At 35.2% G+C, this 21077-nt stretch overlaps 2 protein-coding genes across 2 annotated transcripts in view; both read right to left on the bottom strand.

Annotated features, from left to right (window-relative positions):
- The window catches only part of LOC129244211 (tyrosine-protein kinase Src42A-like), a 44942-nt gene extending 34893 nt beyond the window's left edge, over positions 1-10049 (bottom strand). The window contains exons 1-2 of the mRNA XM_054881824.1: positions 9911-10049; positions 8170-9010 (exon numbers count right to left, since the gene is read on the bottom strand). Of these exons, the coding sequence (XP_054737799.1) occupies positions 8170-8454 (285 nt within the window). The 5' untranslated portion in view covers positions 8455-9010; positions 9911-10049. The remainder of the gene's footprint in view (positions 1-8169; positions 9011-9910) is intronic.
- A 2072-nt stretch (positions 10050-12121) lies between these two features.
- LOC129245500 (mitochondrial potassium channel ATP-binding subunit) lies at positions 12122-15483 on the bottom strand. The gene is made up of 7 exons (XM_054883694.1): positions 15210-15483; positions 14705-15080; positions 13954-14487; positions 13529-13891; positions 13342-13461; positions 12655-13260; positions 12122-12593 (listed from the first exon to the last, which is right to left on the bottom strand). The coding sequence occupies exons 1-7, from the start codon at positions 15236-15238 to the stop codon at positions 12423-12425; spliced, it is 2199 nt and encodes a 732-aa protein (XP_054739669.1). The 5' UTR covers positions 15239-15483; the 3' UTR covers positions 12122-12422.
- Between the last annotated feature and the right edge of the window lie 5594 nt (positions 15484-21077).

Below are 21077 nucleotides of genomic sequence, written 5' to 3'. Positions count from 1 at the left end.
CCTTGTGAAGGTGTTGAAGAGGAGACATCAGGGGGCAGCCCGTCGCTGTCCGAATAGCAGTGTTTTGGCAAGTCTGGAGCTTTATACACCGAGTGTCACTAGTTCCAGGCGACCAGACAGGCGCAACATAGTTTAGAACCGACCGGCTAATTGCCTTAAATGTCGATAGCAACAATTCTTTATCTGTGCACCAAGTGCTGCCGGCAAGCGATTTGAGGACCTTGTCGCAGTTAAAAAGCGAGAAAAGTCGGTGAGGTAGATGTCCACTTTGGCGCACAGGCCATCAATGTCATTGCCCGACGCCATTATCGTGCAGTCGTCAGCGTATCAGATCAGGAGACTCACTCGGGTAGTTGGGGGAGCTTCGTTAGATAAAAGTTTAACAGCAAGGGTGAAAGGAACACCTTGTTTGATCTTCCTCTGTTTGTGTGGCGTTAGCATCTACATTCGTAACAGTATTTCATTCTCAGTCATCTTCAACGTGAGCTCACAGCAATGCGAGGTTGTTGGTCTAAAATTACTGGATTTTAAGGTAAATATAATTGGATATTACAGATCCCACCAATGTAGCTTTGAGTCCTTTATAGAATGCCTTTGTCAAAAATTCATTTCTCTCGGGTGTGTTAAGTCAGTATTCTGTGGTGATTCTAACATTAATACAATGAATGAATCTAATGTTTCAAGAAGCTCCTTAAACTTTTGTTCAAGCTATAATTATGAGCACCTCCTATTTCTGATTACGAGACCCTTGAGCAATAGCTGCATTGATGACTTGTTTTCTAACGGTTTATCGCCAATTAAAATATCTCCCATTAATTGTGCCTTTAGCGACCATGTTATCATTCATGCCAATCTTAATTTCTCGGTAGTTAATCATTTGTATGATGAATATGTCATTAAGAAGATTAAGTACGGAGCATTAAGACGATAGATTCAATCTTTTGTGTCTACGTCCGATGCCAGCACTGTTAACTGCGATCTTCTTATGGACTCCTTATCTTCTATTGTCAGATTAAATACCCAGTTAAGGACAATTAAGGTGAACAAAAATAAAAAACTCGCTCCGTGGGTTAGTGGTAATCTTGAAAAGCTTATTTCGATAAAGAATGAATATTGGTCTAAATTCAAGAAAACCAAGAATAACCTGTTTCTTGAAAATTTCAAACGTCTTAATTCATTGATAAAACCGATTTTAAAAGAAAAGCGCTCCAATTATAGAAGAAATGAGATAGTAAAATGCCAAAGTGATCCTAAAAAGATCTGGAAAAGTATTAATTCATTGCTTCAGAAGAAATCTGACAAATCTTATCCAATATATGAGAACAATGTCTTACTTCACGATCGTGCTATTGCAAATAAATTTAATAACTTCTTTTATTCCAGCAGCCATTCTTTGGCATCATCGTTCACTTCTTTTCCGTCTGACGACATACATTTTTTTCAGTCTCTTGGAACTTGGCCTGGGAATCTCCCTTTTAATTTCCAAAGGCCATTAGTTTCTGAAATGGAAATTGTTATGGCCAGTTTAAGAAATAATTCATTTTCCGGGTTGGATGGAATTTCAAGCATGATTTTCAAAAACTCTCGTGAAGATCTTTGCTCAACAATTTGCCTCTTGTTCAATACAATGGTGGAATCGTGCAATTTTGCTGACTCCTTAAAAACTCAGAGTATTACCCCAATTTTTAAAAAAGGGGGGAAAAGTAACCCAGACCATTATCGTCCGATCTCAATTCCCCCGAAAAAATTATTCCCCCAGTAAAATTTTCGAAAAATTACTCTACAACCAAATGTATTCATTTATTTCAAATAGTGGAATTTTGTTCGAGCATCAGTACGGCTTTCGTCGAGGCCTGGGGACGCAAACGGCTCTTATCAAGCTGATTGACCTCCTGTGTAAAAATATAACACTTAACAAGTTGGTTGGTGGCATTTTCCTGGATCTTAGCAAAGCTTTTGACTCCATTGATCATGGTATTCCCCTTCAAAAATTAAAATTTTATGGTTTTTCGGACAGCTCTATCAGTCTAATCAAGAGTTACTTCAATAACCGCAAGCAATATGTTATCATTAACGGGGAAGTCAGTGACTCAAAATTTATTAATATAGGCGTTCCACAAGGCTCCGTTTCTTGGTCCCTTATTATTTTTATTATATTTAAATGATATCTCCAAGTTACCCCTAAGAGGAAAAATATTTTTATTTGCGGACGATTGCTCTATTTTCTATCCAGGCGATAGCACTAAAGAAATTAGGCTGAACATTGAGGCGGATTTGATCATTCTCGATGAGTTCTTTAGACTAAATGAACTTTTATTAAATGTTAATAAGACGAATGTTGTATGTTTCCGAAGTAGAAGGAAGCCAGTGGCCACTCTTGGCGTTCTCCATAACGGAATTCTGTTTAACGAGGTCAATTGTGTTAAATTCCTGGGTGTTAAAATAGATTCTATCTTGAATTGGAATGACCACGTTAACTTTATGGAAGGGAAACTATCAATGGATAACGGTCTCCTTTATAAGGTTAGAAATAACCTCTCAACTGAAACTAAAAAATTGATTTACTTTGGTCTAGCTCATTGCAACATTTTATTATTTTAATAACGTTCATAGCATTCAAGTGATGCAAAATAGAATGTTCAAAAATGTTATGAATCTACCGCATCGATACCACTCAGTAGACTTATATGTAAACTGTCGCATTTTGTCTGTAAAATTAGTGCACAGATTCCAATTATTATGTCACATCCACAAAATTATGAAAAATTATGCTCATTACTCTGTGCAAATAAGAAGTCTCCAACATAGGTATGAAACTAGAAACAGAGACCACCTTGTTGTCTCCCGCTCGGTAAATAGGATCTCATCCCAAAATATTTCACACAACGGTGTTCGTTGGTACAACGAGCTTGATAATTCACTGAAGAATTTAAATAACATGATGCTTTTCAGTAAGCAATTAAAAGAGCACTTATTAGAATTCGTAATGAAAATTCGCTGTGTAAATACGTTTATAGATGTAATTATTCTTTATTTTGTTTTTCCACAATAAGTTATTAAGCTGGTATCTAGTTGCTTGTTTATTTAGTTCGTAAGATCCTATGGTTTAACTTTTGTTTACCTTAGAATTACTATTGTATAAATTGAATTGGCTTATAATAAACAAATTAATATAAAAAAAAAACGTTTGATGATTTGCCAACCTTCGCTATTCTCTTTCAGTTCTCTCACACGACTTGTCATCTGGAATTACATGAGTTTCTATAAAATTTCGCTAATTTTCCACTTCAATCTACGTCTTGTATCAGGTCAGTCCATAAGTTCGTGCGTATTTTACCCATAATTTCACTTTTGTACGATTTTTGCATACAAAAAATTATTCGCGGAATATAACGGAACTATGTATTTATATTTTCTTTGACATATTGTGAATTCAACAAGTGATTTTAATCGCGGATAGAAGCACGTGTTTTTAAAAATAAAATGCAATCTCCGAACGCGTATAAGAGGCATATTTTGTATTATTCATTAACTCCGACGCCGTGCTCGAACTCGAGAAAGCTGAACCAAATTTGGCAGGCGATATGATAGCTCAGAGGTTAAATTCATCGCATGTTACAGTTCACAGGCACCTGGTTAAGTTGGGAAAGGTTTCAAAGCTGGGAAAATGGGTTCTGCATAGACTTTCCGTCGCCAACTTTCAGCAGAGAGTGAATGTGTGTTCTCAGCTGCTGCAACGGTTTGAAAATGAAGGTTTTTTGAACCATATCGTTACTGGTGATAAAAAATGGGTCCTTTACAATAATCCTGTTCGCAAACGCCAATGGTTAGATAAAGATGAAACATCAGAACCGCCCCCTAGAGATGGCTTCACCTCAAGAAGATTCTCCTGTCTATTTGGTGGGATATGACCGGTATTGTTTATTATGAACTTCTGGAACCAAAAAAGACGATAACTGCTGATTATTATTCCCATCAGCTAACAAACCTGAATGAGGCACTTAACAAAAATCGACCGTCTTTAGTGAATAGACGCAACTTGAAAGACGCAAGACCTCATACCCCACCATACCCTCCGGATATTGCACCTTGTGATTATCACCTTTTCCGTGGACTTCAATCCCAAGAACTACTCCTCAAAAGAAGCTGTAAAAAGGGATATCGAAGCGTATTTTGGCTCCAAGGACAACACATTTTTTGAGCAGGGAATTACAAATTTGCTAAACGTTGGGAAGACATTGTAAAAAAATATAATAATAAAGGAAAATATATTATTGATTAATAAATACTTTAAACATCCTTTTAATTCATTTTAAAACCACCTTCAAAAAGCCAACGAACTTATGGACTGACCTGACTGATATTTTATCAACCTTGATTTAAGTGTACATATTTTTCAAATTTGGTTTTATAATAAAAACTATATCATAATATCCAATGCAGACGTAGCTGGAAAGATTGGTGCGCGATTATTCGGTATTCCCCGGTTTCGAAATCCTTTGTCAGGCAATGGCAAGCCTCCAAGTTAATTTATCGAAAAAAAAGGTCCTCTTGGCCGTTTGGAGGCGGTATAAAGCTGTAGGTACCTCCCTAAAGACACACGTCAGTCGCTTCTACATTACGGGAACAACCGGATTTATACCCGTAATTGAATAGAATTTGTCGGGCCAAAATGTCAAGTGCATCTGCAGCAAAATATTTGAAAAGGCCGAAGACGTTCATAAATAAATGGGTGGAATGATATGCCGATGAGACCGAAAAAACAAAAAACCTCTTGAAAGAAAGATCAGAAAATAGCGTTAATGTATCCGAAGACAAGATTCGAGAACATTAACGTGCCGAGGACCACAAATTCCAGAGCACATTGAAAAAACATTTGCGTGAGCTGGGCAAATTCAGAACAGAATTTAACAATCGTAATATACACTAGGGTGGTCCAAGATCCTATGGTAAAAACTCAAGTTGGATGTAAAAGCCAAGGGACCCCCCAATTCTTTTCTATTTGATATAAGAAGTAAAGAGCTAAATTTTCAAGGTCATAAGTCACTTGGAAGGCAGTGCTCAACGCTGTTTAAAAAATGAAAATGGGAGTTTTTTTTACAATTTTCGAAAAAAAAATGACAAGACATGAGAGCTTGTAGGTCCCAAACATAATGTAAGTACTTTGCTCAAAATGATTTCCATTATGTGATGGCGACACGGCAACCATAGAAGTTCTTTGTTCAGCGTATTCTCAATGAAAGTGCATGCACCTCTCTTGACACCAGAGTTGACGGCTGTTGTGTCAAATCCCATACCAATGATTTTATCATCAAGATTCCATGTTTTAAGAGTTTTAAGTACTGCATCTCCAGTTTTCGAACCTGTTGCACTAGCCAATTTTGGCACCCCCAGTAGTTTCTCATTTCCACCAGCATAGGAAACTAGCACTGGTAGTCTATCTACTTTTTGTGAACCTAAAATGTCGGGCAAGATTTTGCTGTCCCAATGAACAACAACTGGTTCTTTGATGTCTAAGTTTGATTTCATCTCTGTTGAAAAATTCTGCCTTGCTGCTTCTCGTTTTCTCTTTATAGAACTTCTTGAAAGCGGCAATGCCGCAGGATCATGGCCAAGTGCGGCGGCAATAGGAATGATAAGCCTTACAGCTTCACGATCGGAAACTTTATTCCTGTCTAAAGCCCCTACCACATTCATGTCAAAAAGGCTCTTCTTAGCCTTTCGTTCAGAAACATCTTCGCTCTTGCCACCTAAATCTTTTTCTAAATCTTTTTTGGACGAAGGTTGATATAATTCATCATCAGAACCACTTTCAGAAATGCTTTTGGCACTTGAACTATCATTAAAGTCATCATCGGGTGGATTAATAGAAGAAGACGTGGATTTTGCAGCAGAAACAGACTTTTCTCTTCTCTTCTCTTCTCTTCTCTTCTCTTCTCTTCTCTTCTCTTCTCTTCTCTTCTCTTCTCTTCTCTTCTCTTCTCTTCTCTTCTTTTTCAAATCTTTCTAGTGCTCTTTCTTGTTTTGTAGTATACTCTTTGTCTTGAGATGAAATGATCATTTTTCTCTCAGTTCTTTGGTCAATTAAAAAATCTTTGTCTTGTTGTATTTTCATGAGAATTAGAGCATCTGAATGGGCAATGTCAAAAAGCTTTTCAATTTTGTCTACAAATGATTGATCGTTTGTTCTTTGTTTTTCTGTTTTTCTGCCTTTATTTTTCTTTAAAAGTAGCCACTGTGAATGCACACTTTCAAGTTTTTCAATCGAATCCTTGGTATATTTAGTCGGGATTAGGGCTTTGCTCCAAACTTCATTCAATTCTTTAATTGTGCTATGACTAGCGTTCCTGACAGATTTGTTTTCACTTAAAAAAAAGTGAAATCTTAACAAAACTTCTTTTGTTGTAGGAAGTTGGTTCTTCTTTGTTAAAGGTTCTAAGTCCCTAACACCAATTAAGTAAACACTGTCCACCTGACGCGTCTTAAGAGCAGTCATTTTGATTGAAATATAGTTCAAACCTGAAAAAAAAAAAGGCGTTAATTACCCGAAAGTATGAGTTTTTTATAGAAATTTATGAAAACTAAACGTTGTTGAGCACTGCCTTCTATATGTTCTAGGGTGCTAAGATTTTGCATAGATTATTATTTTATTAGATGTAACAAAATGAGAGGGTCCCTAGGTCTCTAAAAAAAACTTGAGTTTTTTGGACCACCCTAATATACACGGATGAATCTTCGTTTTGGACGAATAGTTGTTGGGTTGCTCGGTGGTGTACTACTGATAATCGACAACTTCAACGAACTATTAAGCATCCAGTTAAGGTTCATTTTTGGGGCTGCTTCTCCGAAAAATGATTTGGCCATTTATTTGTGTTTACTGCCAACTTGAATAAAGTTTCGATGAATAAAATTTACCAAAAAGCATAGCCAACCTTGGATTTTACAAGAAGCATCGAAACCAATGTTGTGTAGAGTGGAAACAGCAGAATGGGAATGTTGGATTAGCCTTTACAAACGCCTGTTGCCATTAAAGCTAATATTGCGTATAATAAATATTATAAGCCTATACAATGCTGTTTGTTATAATTCAATTGGCCAATTAGATGGGGACCAAGTTGGGCATTTTCACCATAAAAAAAATTTTAAGCATTTCTTATATGGAAGAATTGCCAATACAGTATCCAGATCGTAATTGAGCCAAAGTGGCGCGGGTCTCACGAGGCAGCTGAAGCTCTTCGTCTGCAATAACTGAAGTGAAAAGATTTCGGTTGGCATCGTTTGTAGTATGAACAACAAATGCAAAACAGACGTTTTCTTAGGAATTTCTTACATCATCAACAAGCTCATCGGACCTACATCAACACCGAGCTCTACCGAGTTTAACGCGACCAAGCCAGCAATGCTTATTATATACCATATTTTTGCGTGGCTTGTGTAATTTCGCTAGAATATATTTTTAAAATAACAAAAATACTTCTTACGAAACTGATATGGTTTGCGATAACGATTTTCTGTTTGTTTAATGTTATCAACAGAACTATGAGCACTGAATGAATGCTGCACAGAAACACGATAAGATAATAAATTTAAAAGAAAACAACTATCGGATTACACGTATAACATTTTTACTCGTCACAGTTCGCAAACTGAAAATCCTTCATAATAACTTAGAAGATATGCAACTTAAAATTACATATGCATGTAAGTATGTATAAGTATGTAACCCGGTACGACGATTTTCGATTAATTTCTTGCATCCTTATTCTTATGCACTCGCCATGTCATTGAGTCATAAATGTGTGATGACGCACGAAATTTATACATATACACATGTGTATGTATCTATGTATGTAATTATTGATATGTACGCAAACATGCTTATATGCAGTACAAAGTATGGTCGCTTGAGAACGATTTGATGTCAGATAATCAGTAGATACATTTTTACATAAGTATGTATATAGTATGATTTAATTATTACATACACACAAATCTTTCCATCCAAACGCTTAACACACTATTTCATTCCCACGGCAGTAGCGCCTACGTTATCGAAACGATAACCGGATTAATATCAGCCTCATTAACATCCCTCAGCAACAATCCCCTATACTTTATGACGACTTTCTTATGCTGTTGCAACACTACCAAAATGTGTTTCAGACTTACCTGAGTATCATTCAGAATCTCCAAATGTTCACCCTTACGGAAGCTTAAGTCCTCATCTGTACGTGCATCATAATCGTAAAGTGCTACGAATATCTTGGCATTCGCATTGGAAATTTCATTTTCTGGTATTTGTGGAACTTGTCGTATTTGCTCCTGTTGTTGCACAACACCTCGAATTTGATCCGCCGGCTGACTGCCTACACCATCCACATTGGGCACATTGAGTGGGCACTCAATCTGTGTTTTGGGAATGTCCGGTTTCTCTGAACTCAAGCAATTGCCCATTTTGGCAATGATAACAACGATTACGGCACTTAAAACAAAAAAGGCGCGTCAATTTTTCGCACTGCAATTGGGTGTTTATACTAAAGGAATGCTGATTTAGTACGCTGTTTGCGCTGCGTCAGTGGTGGATGTATCAGCACACAATTGTTTTGCCTGTTCGATTGATTGATGTTGGGTCTTGTTTGTTTACCAAACAATGCAGTGCAGTGCACGTATGTCCAACTTCTCTGCCGTATCCGTTTGCTTTTGCAGTGGTGGTAGTGCTACGTTGTCTGCTGAATTGGGGTGTTGGCTTTGTATTGATAATTGCCAGCGTTGCTTTATAATTTTCAATTTCTCTAGCGTTTACTGTTGCTAGTTGCACACACTACTCGTATATTTCATATTAGTATTTTAACACTTTTAATACACACTATGAAAAACTCTGCGCGGAAATGCATATATTTATTTTTGATTTTATGTATATATATTTATATATATAGTAGATGTGCGTTGATTTCTTTTTTAATTAGCCATTTTGCAAAGGGACGCGACATGTATTCGAAACAGGAAAACGCTACAATAATTATAAAAAAAAAATTTAGGAAAATATGAATATCACTTTTCATACACAACACTCCGTTTATTAGTTGTTCAAATATGTTTCGTTATTAAATATATTTTGTTATAATACAACTATTCGCATGCGAAAAGCAGCAGCCGTGCTAAAGTACGTGTTGACTGGTCCAATACCTCTATTTTCTTCATTTTCACCAGTAACAAAAGAACGTCAAAAACAAGCAGTTGATCAGCAGAGAAAAGAAGTAACATAATCAACTTTACAATTGGGAAGATGAATGAATTTCGCCAATTGGTTGCAAGCTGTCAGATGAATCGCATACAAAGCGATGCTATTCACAATAGTTTACACCAAAAAAGCGGGTGTAATCCCAAACGGAAAAAAGCAGCAACAAATTACAAAGAAAACAGCAGGAAGAGGCAAACCAAAAATTGTATGGAAACCCAAATTAAAGAGGAATGCATTTAAACAAATGTTTTACGAAATCCGACGAGGTAAATCTGGAATAGGTTTATATTCATAAATTTATAGATTAAATTATATCACTAAATTTTTAAGAGCACACTCCTCTTCTCGCCCTGTATTAAATGCCTTTTCTATTTTCTTTTTGGCAAATTATTTAACGCGAGTTATTCCACGGTGCCATACAAGTTTTGAAAAACCAGTATATTCATGCGCCAATTACGATTACCATGCAGTGCTGAAAAAATTACAAAAAGGCACACCAATTGCCAATCAGTTTGTGTTAAATTTTATTCAATTTTTTTTTAGCTAGTTTGATTTTATTATTTGCTTTTCTCTTTTGCGCTGGCGTTCGCACGCTGTTCCACACCTAATCAGAGCTACCTTTTCGTAATCGCTATGCTGCTGCTTTTCACAGAGAAATTTAAAATTTACCTTAACAATAGAAATAAAAAACAATAAACGACACGATTTAATTCACTGTCGAAAATCTTTTTTACACAAAAGATGCAAATTTTTAGCCATTTCAACGAATTATTCACGACTGCGACCAGCGAGCACAAACGACACGAATACAGCGGTACAAGTGATGCCGGATGGTCTTGAACAACAAGACTCAGAACATATTCACAATAATTTCCCACAGTGAACTAAGTTTGGAGGGATAAACAATAGTTACATCTAAAAAATGTCAGCATGGTCACCACGAAAATTTAAAAATATCCATATAGAATAATGAATGTTTAAATTATTTATAATAGTTTCACACAAAGCTTGCCACAATATGAAGTATTTTATCGAGTAATTAAAATAAAATAAATAATTATTAAAATAAGTAAATAAAATTTGAATTGAAAATTTACGAAATTTACTGTCTTTGAAAAATCGTGACCCTGACGAAGAGACAATTCTACCTGTGAATGTGTTAGTAGAATGTGTGAATATGGAGACCAAAGGCGGTCACTGTAACATGAAAAACCTATGGCCCTTATTATGAGCAACATTCGATCTTCGACTTTAGTCGAAAGTGCTGATCGAACGAATTTTTATTGGGTATTCTGGGGCTCATTCGCTGAAGAATATGACTATGGTGAATTTTGATCGCTCGACGCATTTACAATAGATAATTTTTTCTCAGCTGATACAGCAAATCAAAATAAAAGAAAAAGCGATTGTATTGAAATTCTTTGTTAACAACATTTTTAAAAGTAAAAAAAAGTATTTTTTGTGAAAATGAGTACAACGGAGTTGTGGTTCGACAATTCATCTCAATGCGATTAATGCAAATTTTAGGTTCGGGATCATGCACTGAAAATAACTTATATTATATATGTAAATGCGAAAAATCAAGGAGCTACTCATGATTCTATGGCTTTCAACATGTCGCCATTGCAAGCACATTTAGAGGAGCAATATCTCAGTGGCCGTCGCAATACTTGGTTTCTCGGTATGTAATAAACACCAATTGAAATTCCGTTTTTAATAATTTTTCTCTGCCTCAAGTGATGCTGGATACACTCTAAAACCATATTGAATGACGGCGTTCAGAAACTCTGAGGAAGGGTCTCCACAAAGGACATACAACAAACAACATGCTTAAGCGAGAAGTATCATTGGGAGAACAATTGGAGTCTTGAAAAACCGATTTAAGTGTTTGTTGCAGACAAGAGCTCTCCACTATTCTCAAAAAAAAAGCAAAACAAATTTATTAATGTGTGTGCAGCTTTGCACAACAGTTGTCTGCTTTACAATGTTCAACTTCCCTCAACGATGATGCTGGAGATATTGAAGTGCAGTCAAATAACGGAGAAGCAGAAAACATAAGAAATGAAATTCTTAGAATATTATGGAAAAAACTAAAAAGTATTAAATAAAAACCTTTACGCCATAGTTTCTTTTTAATTTTTGTTATAAATTTTCTTTATTCAAATATTCGTCTTTCGTCAGCCCATACCTGCCAAGGGAAAATAAAAATGTGTTTCTACAAGCATCATAAAAAAAACCGTTATTAACCTTAATCCATTTTGCTGCCATTCTAACTGGTGGTCCCAATCAATTCAGCTCCGTGGTAAACGCCTCCCATTTTTTTGCTGCTTGAACTTTTGTGCAAATCCCTTTTGCGAAGCCTTTCTAATTGCTGTTTGGTACTCACGATTGTCGACCTGCATAAAATTAACAACGTTAGTATATATGTATTATTTGGTTACTCTAAAACCATAAATAATCGCAAACAACTTACATTTTAACAAGTTTTCCCACAATACGCTACACAATCGAAAGCAAAATTGCATTCGACTCTAAATTCGGTATACAACGAAAATTTCGACAGCATTGCACCGCTCATAATATTATACCAAATTGACATTCGATTTTCGATCTTCGACAACCAACGAATATCGAATCTAACTCATAATAGGGGCCTAAATTGGCATTCGATTTTCGATCTTCGACAACCATTGAATATCGAATCCAACTCATAATAGGGGCCTTTATTATTAATTGTAATCCTTCCTGCTTAAACCAAATGCTTATTCATGTTTTAATCATTGAACTTGCTTTTGTTTTCCGTTTTCGTGCAAGATATACAAATCTTAAATCTAACGTTGCCTCTTCACGAAACTGTTCTTTTGAAATAAAAACGCCTGAGTCATTAACAACTTGCATTTTATTATCAACAACTGTTAAAATGTTATTCTTATTAACAGTTATTTCGTTATTTTAACTTAAATTTAATTTATTTCAGTAGTCAATAAGTTATTCCTATTCGTATAGTATTCTGCTTCAAATAGACCAATAGGAAAGAGTATGATTCTAATAACCATCTACATTCCTTTTTTTAAGTACAGAAATACATATGAAGTTTCAAGTAACCATCATCAATAAAGGATAAACAAGGGTAATGTTTCGAGGTATTATCGTATAATATTAAAAACATCATAGGCTTATTTTATCCCTGTTGCATATTTGGGCGGTTAGTATTAGCAGTAAAACTGTTTTGCTTTCCGCCGGCAGTAATTGGTTCATCCTCTTCAGGTTCTTGCACAGTGCGTCGCTCCTGCTGGCGTACCAGCTCGTAATAGAGCCCAAGTTTCGCCATTAACTCATCATGCTTGCCAGACTGCCAATTAACAGTTATAGTAAAGTAAATTTCATATTTATTTATAAGTATTTTACCATACCTCCACTATCCGACCATGTTCCATCACCACAATCAGGTCCGCATTTCTTATGGTCGATAACCGATGCGCTATTACTAGCGTCGTGCGGTTCAGAACTGCTGTATCTAAAGCCTTTTGTACTTCGGCTTCACTAGTCGCATCTAGCGCACTAGTCGCCTCGTCCAATATCAAGATTTTTGGATTTTTCAGTAATGCACGTGCTATTGCGATTCGTTGCCGTTGACCACCACTCAGTTGCGTACCCCTCTCTCCGACATTAGTATCGTAGCCATCAGGTAATGCACTGACAAAGTCATGCGATTGCGATAGTTTGGCTGCGTTGTAGACTTCATCTTCTTTAGCACCTGGGCGACCATAACGTATATTTTCAAGTATTGTCGTTGCAAAGAGTATGGGTTGTTGTTCGATGAAGCCGAGAACATTGCCACGTAACCAATATGGCGCAATGTCGGATAGTTTGTAGCCATCTAATTTAATCGTGCCTGCTGTGGGTTCATAAAAGCGTTCAACAAGTGCAGCGACCGTTGATTTTCCAGAGCCTGAAGCGCCAACAAGTGCTACTGTCTGACCGGGACGCAATATTAGGTTAAAGTCTTTTAAGACGATCTAATAAAAAGCAGGTCCACAACGTTAGAACGTTCTATATAAGTATGTGTGAAATACAGTAAGTTGTTTATGTCCGCTTACATGATCTGGCCTTGAAGGATATGCAAAAGATACGTTTTCAAAACGGATTTCGCCATTCAGATGTTTTTGTGGAATCTCATAACCCCGCAACAATTCTACTTTAGGTTGCAATTGCAGATACTGCAAAAAAATTAAATAAATGTAGTAATGTATGATATGCTATGTAGTTAATGAATATCTCTTTTACCTCAAATACCCGCGAACCAGCTGTCATGCCGCGGATCATGGTGCCCAGCAATATAGATCCTTGCGCTAAGGAGCGTTGCACACCTTGTGACGCAACTAGAAAAGCCATTAAAGCGCCCGGCGAAAGGCTTTCCGTGGACATCAAATGGCCACCCATGAAAAGCGTGGTTAGCACCAAGCCATTGAGGAAGAAATTTGTCAGACCCTGAAATATAGCAATGCCGTAACCTAATTCTTGTGCTAACCGCGCCGCCTCATTTGTTTCCTGTTTGAAAAGCTCCATTTCACGATATTCGCAAGCGCTGGAACGCACTGTACGTATGTTCGACAACGCCTCTTCACACACAGCCGTAGCACGTTCAGACTGCAAGGTGAGTTTTTAGATATCTTATTCCGAATTTTTGTTTTTTAATGAATTATACATACCTGCGCTTGTGAATTTTTACTCAAATTTCGCAATTTGCGCCCCAGATATGACATAAAAATCACAACCACTGGCACTGCAGCCAAAGCTATTGCAGCCATATGCGGTGAAATGAGAAATAGTGATACGCCACCGCCTACAAGTTGAGCCGCACTGCGCAGACCTTGAGAAAAGAATTGCTTAAAGCACGCTTTAAAGTCTTGCACATCTGCAGTAAGACGATTCACCAATTCACCCGTACGGTTAGCATCGAAAAAAGCGATATCTTGCAGAATTATTTGCTTGAAAAGATCTTGTCGTAGTTTTGCAGCTATGCGTTCACCAACACGACTAAGCAGATAGATGTAAATGAAGGTGAAACCAGATTGGAAAAAATAGAGGCTGAGTAAATTACTCGCTGGGCGTCTCACATCGCTGAAGAACGAATTATGCAGGGGATCTTTTACGTAGGTATTAGCATAGCGCGCTAAAGTATTGACCAGATCTCCGAGAAGGTTTGGAATGCGTATATTAATGAAAGCCACAACTAGAGCAGCCTAGGATTAAAAGAGAAACATATTACATATACATATTATTTTTTTATAATTTATAATCAATTTTAACTGATAAGACCAATAATAGCAGCCTTAAATCCTCCATCAAATTATCGGGCTTATCAATCCACATATTGATAAACGAGATAGCGATATTGCCGGAAATTATGACCTTAAAAAAATTTGGCAGATACTTTCAAAAGCGTGTGCGTGTATTTACCGCAATAGCGCCCAGCAGCTCCCACAAATGCGGCTCCAAGTAAGACCATAACCGTCTCCAATCAAATTTACTATCCTCCGATTGAAGTGTCTTCTGCAGCACACCCGTTAATCGACTGCCTTCGCAATGCACTTGCCTGGCGAACGATAGGTATGTGCGTGTGCCCAAGCCCAATGACACCCCGCAACCGCCCCATAGCAAAAGGCGCGTATTCAATATTCGCTTCCCATTTGTCTTTGGCACTTTGCTTGTTTGCTGTTCAACTACGCGCAGCAATTTGTTGGCATTTTTAAAATGAGCGCTAAAATCGCGGACACCATTTAATTGCGTATGAGGCACTTGATAGTATTTCGGCAGTTGCTGTGTTAAATGGCGACTATAAGAAAAGATAAATCGACCTACTAGTTATTACATGTTTCAATTAAAAAATATTTAGCAACAGAGTGCTTAATGACATAATCACACTCATGAACCGCCGCTTTGCAATTTGAATTCGTGGCCATACTTGCAATTAGCTGCTAACAATCGAAACATATTCGCCACTCCTTTAATTCACCAAATTTTTAATTGGAATACAACCGTTTGTGGTGCTGCGCTTCCCAATAAGAAGTTAACGTAAAGCACGTAAAAATGTTGAGGTTTTAATTTATTTTACGAAAAAATTAACGGCCCGCATGCACCGACCGAAACACCTGGTCAAACTCACTCACCCACCCAACGTGCAACAAAATCTACCCCACAGAAGAAGCTGAGAATATGTCAAAAAATAACAAAATAAAATCGAATTAAATGAAAACAATAATAAATTAGTATCAGCTGCTCAAAGGAATCACGACGTTGCCACCAGCTTTGTGCAATTCAAGCGCAGGGTTGCTCATAAGGCGCCTCTTTGGGAAATTTACAATAGGTGGCGCTTGCTGAATTGAAAAATTTATTTTGGTATAAAAGTTAAACCAAAGAATGTTAATGGAGTGAGAAGGAGCAAATGTTACTGTTAACTACTTTTAGGACAATTGAGATTTGAAAGATTTGTAGCAGAGAACGTTAATGTTCTTTTTGTCTAGTTCGGCCGTCGTTTTAATTCAAAATTATAATCGAATTGAAGCGAACAGGAAATATCCGCTGAAGTTAAAAGAATTGCTTTTCAGTGGATTCCGAGCACGTCGTCAGACGTGATGGTAAATGTAGGGAAAATTCCCTACATGTAGGGATTTTTGTCGAAAAATGTGGGTGTAGGGAAAAGAAGGACAGATTTTGTTAAATTCTAAATTATAAAAATCCGCAGTAATCCTTTAAAAGCGTTAATTCGGCAACATTGGCGTTTTCTTCTTCGTTAACGCTAACGCGATTTTTTCTTCGTGCGAAAATTCTTTGTTTTCTGGTGCTTTTTCCTTTTGAAGTAAGTTTTCAAATAATTTAGTTTTAGCTTTTTTTATATTTAAAATGCATATATGCTTATATATGAGTTCCCCCTCTTCGACTGACTCTTCGGAGGAACACCAAGCAAACAATGCAAGCATCGGAAACAAAAGTTCAATAACAAGTGGCTTGACGACGACAATTTTAGTGGCTGGTTGGAAGCTGTGGCCAACGATCCATTCAAATGAAAATGCGCTGCGTGCGACAAAGTTTTGAACTGCGGCAGAAGTTTTCAGAAGCACGCCGAATCAGAAATTCACCAAAAAAATATTAAGCCAATAAAAAAAAGAGGTTGTCTGTAAAGTCGGTTTACTGACGATAGTTTAACGTGATAACGTCATAAGAAAATACTGATTGAATGGTTGCATTTTTCAAAAGAAAATTTTAATTTTATTTGTTTGTTATATATTTTGTATGGATATAGAGAATGAGTCAACATTAACATAACATAATATACTTTAACATAACATAACATAACATAACATAACATAACATAACATAACATAACATAACATAACATAACATAACATAACATAACATAACATAACATAACATAACATAACATAACATAACATAACATAACATAACATAACATAACATAACATAACATAACATAACATAACATAACATAACATAACATAACATAACATAACATAACATAACATAACATAACATAACATAACATAACATAACATAACATAACATAACATAACATAACATAACATAACATAACATAACATAACATAACATAACATAACATAACATAACATAACATAACATAACATAACATAACATAACATAACATAACATAACATAACATAACATAACATAACATAACATAACATAACATAACATAACATAACATAACATAACATAACATAACATAACATAACATAACATAACATAACATAACATAACATAACATATATTAACATAACATAACATAACATAACATAACATAACATAACATAACATAACATAACATAACATAACATATATTAACATAACATAACATAACATAACATAACATAACATAACATAACATAACATAACATAACATAACATAACATAACATGCTGTTCAAGCAAGGTAACGACGCATGAGCAAGATAACGACGCATTTTTTGGTGCGTGCAGCCGGCTACATAGAATTATAAGACGTTATCACGTCAAAAAATAATAACATTAAAACAACAGGTATTATTAACAAACTTGGTTTTATTTTAAATTCTTCAAGTAAATCAAATTAATAATAATCAATAAGAAGGCATATGCAAATACAAATACGTGAATTTATATATGTACATATACGCATATACATACATAATATATATATAATATTATATACGCTCACTTAAGTAGGAGAGAGCAAGATGTCGAACGTTGCCGTTCGTTTGCTTTGTTTGCTTTGTCATTCGCTCCGCGCTTTCGCTTGCAGTTCATTCAAGGTAACGGCAATGAGCAAGGTAATACTAATGAGCAAGGTAACGGCAATGAGCAAGGTAACGACACATTTTTTCGTTCGTGCAGCCTGTTAAATCGAATTATAAGACGTTATCACGTCAAAAGACACCTAAAATAAACAGAATTTTTTAAGAAATAATCTGAGCATAATGTCACGATGCAAGTGGTGAACCATTTAATCCCACTCTTAAAAGAAACCGTGCCGGATTCTGAAAAATAAAAACTCTGCCTTGCCTTAAACAGAACTGAATGTAATGAAAAAATCTAATTTTTAGTCTTTTTGCTGAATTTTTCTTTACGATTGTGTTTCTAATATAATAAATATGTGTACTTATATAGATTTCAAATAAAATGTGTTTTTATTATAAAGTGTCAAAATAGCACCAAGTCCAAAACTTAATCAAATAATTCAATTTTGACGTTGCAAGTGCCTCATTATAGTGTAAACACAGGAGAAAAAATGTTGGAAATTGTATAGGGAACATTTTTTGTAAGCGTAGGGAAAAGTAGGGAATTTTTTTTGGGCTGTGTAGGGATTTTTCAAAAAATCATTTACCATCACTGCGTCGTCTGTATTTTCTAACAAAATTTGGTAAATCAGTTAATGGGCGGCTGAGAGAATACATCAGGTTATAAATCGCGGTACCAATATAAATTTGACAAAATCAGTTGTCGAGTTGATATAATTTTAGATATTTCCTATTTTCCTTCTATTCCTCTTTGCTTACATTATCCTACCTCAAGTTTCAGTTGTTTTGCAAATCTTGGAAAATTCGTCACATTAAAATTACACTGTTTTTCCAATTCAATCTACGCAACACTTTTATTTATCATACACTAATCATTTTGCAAAACACTGTATACCGTACATGATTACTTTCGGTAATGGAGTACCAACGGTCTCATCTAAGAAATATGTATCAGATTCGTCAACTTTAACCGCAGATTTCTGGCTGTCAACATTTCGCATATGAAGTTACAGGTGAAGACGACTAATATTAGTGTAAATTACTGTACACGAATTTTAGAAATGAGGTAGAGGCCACGCACAAAAAAATGCGTCGTTATCTTGCTCATGCGTCGTTACCTTGCTTGAACAGCATGTTATGTTATGTTATGATATGTTATGTTATGTTATGTTATGTTATGTTATGTTATGTTATGTTATGTTATGTTATGTTATGTTATGTTATGTTATGTTATGTTATGTTATGTTATGTTATGTTATGTTATGTTATGTTATGTTATGTTATGTTATGTTATGTTATGTTATGTTATGTTATGTTATGTTATGTTATTTTATGTTATGTTATGTTATTTTATGTTATGTTATGATATGTTATGTTATGTTATGTTATGTTATGTTATGTTATGTTATGTTATGTTATGTTATGTTATGTTATGATATGTTATGTTATGTTATGTTATGTTATGTTATGTTATGTTATGTTATGTTATGTTATGTTATGTTATGTTATGTTATGTTATGTTATGTTATGTTATGTTATGTTATGTTATGTTATGTTATGTTATGTTATGTTATGTTATGTTATGTTATGTTATGTTATGTTATGTTATGTTATGTTATGTTATGTTATGTTATGTTATGTTATGTTATGTTATGTTATGTTATGTTATGTTATGTTATGTTATGTTATGTTATGTTATGTTATGTTATGTTATGTTATGTTATGTTATGTTATGTTATGTTATGTTATGTTATGTTATGTTATGTTATGTTATGTTATGTTATGTTATGTTATGTTATGTTATGTTATGTTATGTTATGTTATGTTATGTTATGTTATGTTATGTTATGTTATGTTATGTTAAAGTATATTATGTTATGTTAATGTTAACTCATTCTCTATATCCATACAAAATATCTATCAAACAAATAAAATTAAAATTTTCTTTTGAAAAATGCAACCATTCAATCAGTGTTTTCTTATGACGTTATCACGTTAAACTATCGTCAGTAAACCGACTTTACAGACAACCTCTTTTTTTATAATCTATTTCATCCTTATTCTTAATTCTATTACAATTTTAACTTAAATGGACCGATTTACGAGCAACGAGTGGTCTGGCGTTGTCATGCAGCAAAATCAGTTTGTCATGTCTACTGTCCCATTCCTGCCGCTTTTCTTTGAGAGCTCGATTCAAACGCATTAGCTGCAGTCGGTAACGATCGCGAGTGATGGTTTCAGATGATTTAAGGAGTTCATAATAGATGCAATCCTTCTTATCCCACCAGATGCACAACATAATCTTTGAAGCATGCATTTTTTTACTCTTGAATTTTATTCGTAAATCATTCGAGTTTCTAAGGTGGTATTTCTGTGCATCCTTTACATATTCAACTTTATCAGTCAGATAAGTTGGCACATTATTGTTCTTGATTTTGAATATCATCATTAAGGTATTATATTATGTTATATTTAACCTTTTCTGCATTCCATGCATTATTTTGACAGGTGTGTAGATGTTGCATTTTATATGCATCTCATTCCTTTATTTTGCAATGCTTGTAATCTATTTAGTCGAGTTTGCTTGCAACAAGTATGTATATTGGAAGGTTGAACAGTATTCAAGACGTGACTTAATAATACCATTATAAATATTTATTGCAGCTATTGTGTCGATTTTACTTCGTATGCTTTTAAGAAAACCAGTCTTGTTTCCACTTTGTTTGTCTATATATTGGACGTGCTAATTAAATTTCATATTTTTATCTATAATTACACCTAAATGCTTCATTCCTCAATAACAACATTATCTCTTTTCTGCGTTAGTCATCACCTTGACAAGCATTTCGGTTTTTATAGCATCGATTTCGGCACGAATGCTTGCATTAATCTGATCAATAGTCTGTGGCTTGTTGGCGTAAACCTTACTTTACAGATAACCCCATAAAAAGAAGTCCGGGGGGTTAAGTCAGGTGAGCTGGGGGGCCAGCCGATGGCGCGAAAGTATCATAATCGATGCGCAATATATACATACATAATAGGCTCGTCACAATGCGTCCGTCGCGGCAATGAATTTGACTGACAGCAAAATAGATTATGTGTATTTGACTCGTCACACACGTTCCGTACGCCATGCTGGAATGCCCAAAGACTGGCAACTTTATACTTTTGTCGTATGGCAGGTGCGGCGAAAAAGTCAACTGTTTAAAGAACAATTTTTCATCGCGCAAATTTTTATCAATAGTGTTTTTTTTATTTCAAACTAAATAGAATTTAGATGAATTGAGTCAATTCAAATGCACCCTTATCTTCTCTATAAAATATAGAAAGAGTAGAGAAAAGGTTAGACTTAACCAAAGTGGCCTGAAAAAGGACTATGCATCCTGATCTCGAAGTTATGGTCGCTGTACGACTACCATAAATTCTATTAAAACCCTCCTTGGCTTTAATAAGCAATAATTTATTATATATTATTATATAGGTTGGCAAAAAAGTCTTGCGGTATTTTTATTGAATTTTCAA

Source organism: Anastrepha obliqua, chromosome 4 (genome assembly GCF_027943255.1).
Source record: "Anastrepha obliqua isolate idAnaObli1 chromosome 4, idAnaObli1_1.0, whole genome shotgun sequence".
Classification (NCBI taxonomy): Eukaryota; Metazoa; Arthropoda; class Insecta; order Diptera; family Tephritidae; genus Anastrepha; species Anastrepha obliqua.
This window is presented reverse-complemented; position numbering and strand designations above follow the sequence as displayed.